The following is a 5440-nucleotide window of genomic DNA, read 5'->3' as shown; positions in this document are numbered from 1 at the left end:
ATAAATGAATAAAATATACGTCATAATGAAAATATATGAAGATACATCATAAATCATCTACTTGCATTTTTTTCCCCATACAATGAAAGTGAATGGTAACTGATTCAGCTTAACATCTTTTATTTCCCACATTGAAAAGAAAGTCATATGGGTTTGGAAGAACACAAGAGTGACAGGTACATGACAGATTTTTCATTTTAGGGTAAATTATTTCTTTAAGGACAATGAAGCACTAAAATGAGACTAAACAGTATTTAGCAATGAGAAGTTAAAAAAAAAAAGAAAAAAAAAAAGACGTTATTTATGATGGATTACATCTGCAGTATAAAGTAAGTGTTAAAATGAAAGATGTCTTGTATAAAGTGTGGCACTCAAATAACCTTGATCTGAACAGAGATATTTACAGAATGTCTCTTAAATACAATCTAAAGATACAGTATAATACAGACACAGTAATGCTGTATAACAGAGACCAGATACAACAGAACAGTCACAGACAACATTAAATGATCATTAGAAGCACACAAGAGTAGTTCACAAGCATTTTGAATGAGCTTCCTTGTTAAACATCGGTTTATTATTGTAGCACCATCAATTTCAGATTCACACACCTCTAAATGTCAAAAGGACAAACTGCTCTACATGCCAGATGGTCTCTTCCTGTCTAAATGAGCAGAAAAAAAAACTTCCTGCCCAAAAGTGGATCAGAATTTATGTCAACAGTCAAAAGCTATATGAGGCACATAACTAATACAGACATATTTATGATGAAGTTTCTTATCAAAAGACTGACCAGTGTAAGATGAACTCATCACAAAAGGAGGCCAAACCCTCCTCATAATCCACACCCCAGGCTCCACACTCAGACTGTTAATGGCCTTATTACTACTTGTTCACTTCTTCACCTGCTCACTTCTTTGTTGTTTTTCCCTGTTGGTTGTGAAAACAGAAATAATAAAGCATAAATTTATAAAGAGTCCATGACAGTATTCATCTCGAGATAAATAATGAGATAATAAATAATGATAAATAATATTAGTCACCACTTAAAGTCTAGCGAAATCAACAGGACTTAAGCAGACTACTTATCTTGTAATAAACTATAATAAATTGTATTTATTTATTAATGCATTGTGTATTAATTAATTTTTTTGCAGAATAACAATTAAGTTAATAAAACCATATAAAACAAATTCATCATTTGGTGTAAGTATCATGTGACTCTGTAAATGCTGGTCATGTTCTAAAAAAAGTTCTGAATAAAGACAAACATTTTATTAACATGCATCTACTGTATTAAAGGGGGGAACTAATAACTACAAATATATATATAATAAAATAAATAAAAAAAATAAAAAGTTCACCTTGTTGGTTTTTTTGTCCTTGGGGAGCACAAGATTTAAAAACTGAAGCCCGAACACGGCCGCCCTGCTGATATCAGGATGCATCTCTGAGGGATCTAATGGGATGTGAGACAAACTAAATAATTAAATTTCACTTCAAGTAATTTTTTTCCAGGTTTTCTTGTCATTTTCATGCTGATCCAAGTTCAAGTGTTCATTTTTTAAAAAATAAGTTTTAGCTAGGTTTTAGTTAGGTATGTGATGCTATAAAAACAGGAGTGTGACATCATGATTGACAGCTGAGATCGACAGCTTAACAGACTTTTTCATGATCTTCAGGAGGAGATTGGAGTTATATGTATCTTATTTTAGTTGGGGCGTGTTTTTGCGATTGTCTCTATGAGGGTGTGGGCGGGACTAGGCTCCACGTCGCTTGCTACTGCGCAGACTCGGGTCCCAAATCAGCGCAATATATCCGTGCCCTTTTGGGAAAGCCCTTTGGCAGCTTCACTTTTCTCCAGTGGAAGAGAGTGAAGGTGCGTCATCCATCTTTTTTTTTTGAAGTCTATGGCAGCGGTTCTCAATTTCAATCTTCACGTACCACCGATCCACACATTTTGTATGTATCTCTTATCACTTCAGACATTTGTTCGATTAGACCATAAGTGCCCTGTGAAGTGGACATCAAAGGATTTTCTGCCATGATACCAGTTCAAAGGGAGCGTATCTTTTCCATTTAAAGGTCATTAAAACATGCGAGACATGATTTAAATTTTATTCATTTACAGATTCATTTATGTCTCACTTCTCTAGTAAGTTTATTTGAGTAAACTCTGAGTGTCTGTGCTTTCACTTGAGTATAATTTTTGAGTACTTTTTTACTCCTGTGCAAACTCTACATTAATAATAAAATTAAAACTTAAAAAGATAAATTCAACTTGTTTTCCTTCCTTGTTCTCATTCTGTAGTCAATCACGTTCTGAAGAAAATTCAGAATAAAGGCAAAAGAAAACTACATTAAACAGATAACATCAGACCTGTGTTAAAATTGTACCTGAGTTTATAATTCAAATGTACATTTTATAAGCATGCACCTATTTATTGCTATAAAATTTGATAATGTAAACATACATCTATATGTATGTTTAAATTATTAGTGAAATAATAACTTAATAAAAGATACATTCACCTTCTTGTATTTCCTTCGTCACCTGTAGTAGATCAAGTTCTGAAGAAAATTCAAAATAAAGGCCAGACAAAACATTAAATAGATAACATCACAATTATATATGGTAAAAGAATTCAATTGTACATTTTATAAACATGCATCTGTTATATAAGTGTGTGTGTCTGAACTGCCAATTGATCAACTTCATTGTGTTCTGAAGAAAGTTCAGAAAACTATATTAAAATGACAATTATTTCATTCTAATCACAAATTGTATTTTAAAAAATAGGAAATAAATATGGCAAAAAAACAAAAAAACAAAAAAAAACAAAAACAAACAAGATATACAAGGAAGCATACACAGTGTCTGTTAAGCAGATATTTTGTGGGTGAAAATATGTTTTTACTTTACATTAATAATGAAATTATAATTTAAAAGACAAATTCACCTTTGAGCCATTCTCTTGTTCTCATTTATTTTTCTTTCTTTCTTTCTTTCTTTCTTTTTAGGTACCTTTACTTTTTTAATACTTACTACAATTAAAAGTTGTACTTTTTTGTACTTTTGTTCAAGTATGTTTTTGGCCAAGTACTTGTATTTGTAATTGTATTTGAGTACAATTTTTTTTGAGTGTCTGTGCTTTCACTTGAGTATAATTTTAGAGACCTTGTTTACACCTGTGCAAACTCTACATTAATAATAAAATTAAAACATAATAAATTCACCTTGTTTTTTTTTCTTGGACTCTTCCTGTAGTTGATCACGTTCTGAAGAAAATTCAGAATAAAAGCAAAAGAAAACTACATTACAGATAACATCAGACACGTGTATATATTGTAACTGAATAAAATGTACATTTTATAAGCATGCACCTATTTAATATGCTATAACTAAATATGATAATGCTAACATACATCTATACGTATGTTTAAATAATTACTGAAATAATAACTTAATAAAAGATACATTCACCTTCTTGTATTCTTTTCGCCTCTTCCTGTAGTTGATCACGTTCTGATGAAAATTCAGAATACAGGCAAGAGAAAACATTAGATAGATACATCACACATAGATAACATCATGGGTATATATGGTAACAGAATTTAATTGTACATTTTATAAACATGCATCTATTATATAAGTGTGTGTGTCTGAACTGCCACGTCAGTGATGCGTCATTTTATTAACATATGAATACACAGTGTGTTAATGTTTTGCAGATCAGCAGAATTAATTTAATTAACTGATCAACGTCATTGTGTTCTGAAAGAAGTTCAGAAAACTACATTAAAATTACATAATTATTTCAGTCTAATAGCAAATTGTATTTAAAAAAAAGTAAAAAAAAAAAAAAATGGGCAAAAAAAACAACAACAACAACAACAAAAAAAACAAGATATACACAGAAACATACACAGTGTTTGCTAAGAAGATAATTTGTGGATGAAAACATGTTTATACTTGACATTAATAATAAAACTTAAAAGACAAATTCACCTTGTGCTATTCTCTTGGTCTCATTCTGTAAATATTCATTGTATTCTGAAAATTCAGAATAAAGGCAAGAGAAAACAACATTAAATATACATATAGCTACATATGTTAACTGAATACGTAATTCAAATGTACATTTTATAAACATGCAACTATTATAGGGGAAAAATAAGAACTACAAACAAACAAACAAATAAATAAATAAAAATAGCAAAAGATTATTAAATTCTTAGTGACATAATGAGCTAATAAAGATAAATTCACCTTTTTGTATTGTGTCCTTCTCCTCCTGTAGTTGATCATGTTCTGAAGAAAATTTAGAATAAAGGCAAGAGAAAACAAATATCTAACACCATGTGTATATATGGTAAATTAATCATTCAAATGTACATTTTATAAACATGCATCTATAATAAAGGTGTATAATAACTACAAACAATAAAAAAAAAAAGATTAAAAATGACAAAATGTTGAAATTAATTGTGAAATAATAACCTAATAAAGATAAATTCACCTTGTTGTATCGCTTGTATCTCTTTCTGTAGTTCATCATGTTCTTAAGAAAATTCAGAATAAAGTCAAGTAAAAACATTAAATATATAGACGATAATTATTTCTGACTAAAGAAGAACGACTACAAATAAAACATAAATTATATTTAAATACATAAATTAATTAAAAAAAAAAACTTACAGGACCTAAGATATGCGCAAAAACATATTTGAATAAACAGGGTCTGTTAGGCTGATATTTTATGGATGAAAACATCAATTTTCAATTTAATTTTATTTCTACACAAACATTCAAAAATGGCCTTGGCTGTACAAGTAAAAAATCAATAGAACTAATAACAACTGAACAGTTAAAACCAACCACTCTATATTAACAGAAAGCAACAGAAAACAAGTAAGTTTTGAGACATGACTTAAATTCAGACAAAGTGGAGTCTGAACATAGTTACAATAAAAATGAAAATATAACTGAAAAGACAAATTCACCTTGTTTTTTCATCCTGTTCTCATTCTGTAGTTTGTCGTGTTCTGAGGAAATTCAAAACAAAGGCAACAGAAGGTGATCAAGCTGACAGACTGGCTAATCCGACCGTCTGCTAGCTGCCTCACGTCATCAGAATCAGTTAATTCTCAGCACACAGAGACCCTTTCAACTAGATATCATGCTATAGAGACTGTGTCTGTTCCCCGAGCTAGACAATACAAAAGACGTCCAAACCAATTTAAGAGTAACAATCTAATCAACGTTCAACAAATAAAAAACTTACATAATACAGAGAAACAAATGATAAAACTTGGCCTTTTGAATATCAGGTCCCTCTCTACAAAAGCGCTTTTTGTAAATGATATGATCATTGATCATAACCTAGATGTGCTGTGTTTGACAGAAACCTGGCTAAAATCAGATGATTACATTATCTTA

At 30.2% G+C, this 5440-nt stretch overlaps 1 protein-coding gene across 3 annotated transcripts; it reads right to left on the bottom strand.

Moving 5' to 3' along the window:
* Nucleotides 1-5415, bottom strand: LOC127158041 (uncharacterized). 3 transcript variants are annotated; one of them, XM_051101185.1, is made up of 9 exons: nt 5005-5414; nt 4521-4562; nt 4271-4312; nt 4010-4054; nt 3485-3526; nt 3238-3279; nt 2533-2571; nt 1365-1459; nt 1-930 (listed from the first exon to the last, which is right to left on the bottom strand). In XM_051101185.1, the coding sequence occupies exons 1-9, from the start codon at nt 5015-5017 to the stop codon at nt 910-912; spliced, it is 381 nt and encodes a 126-aa protein (XP_050957142.1). In that variant the 5' UTR covers nt 5018-5414; the 3' UTR covers nt 1-909. The 3 variants fall into 3 exon arrangements, with proteins under 3 accessions (XP_050957142.1, XP_050957141.1, XP_050957143.1); XM_051101184.1 differs by having other exon boundaries at nt 3238-3292; nt 3486-3526; XM_051101186.1 differs by lacking the exon at nt 3485-3526 and having other exon boundaries at nt 5005-5415.
* Nucleotides 5416-5440: the final 25 nt, after the last annotated feature.

This window comes from Labeo rohita, unplaced genomic scaffold (assembly GCF_022985175.1).
Source record: "Labeo rohita strain BAU-BD-2019 unplaced genomic scaffold, IGBB_LRoh.1.0 scaffold_1312, whole genome shotgun sequence".
In the NCBI taxonomy this organism is placed as follows: Eukaryota; Metazoa; Chordata; class Actinopteri; order Cypriniformes; family Cyprinidae; genus Labeo; species Labeo rohita.
This window is presented reverse-complemented; position numbering and strand designations above follow the sequence as displayed.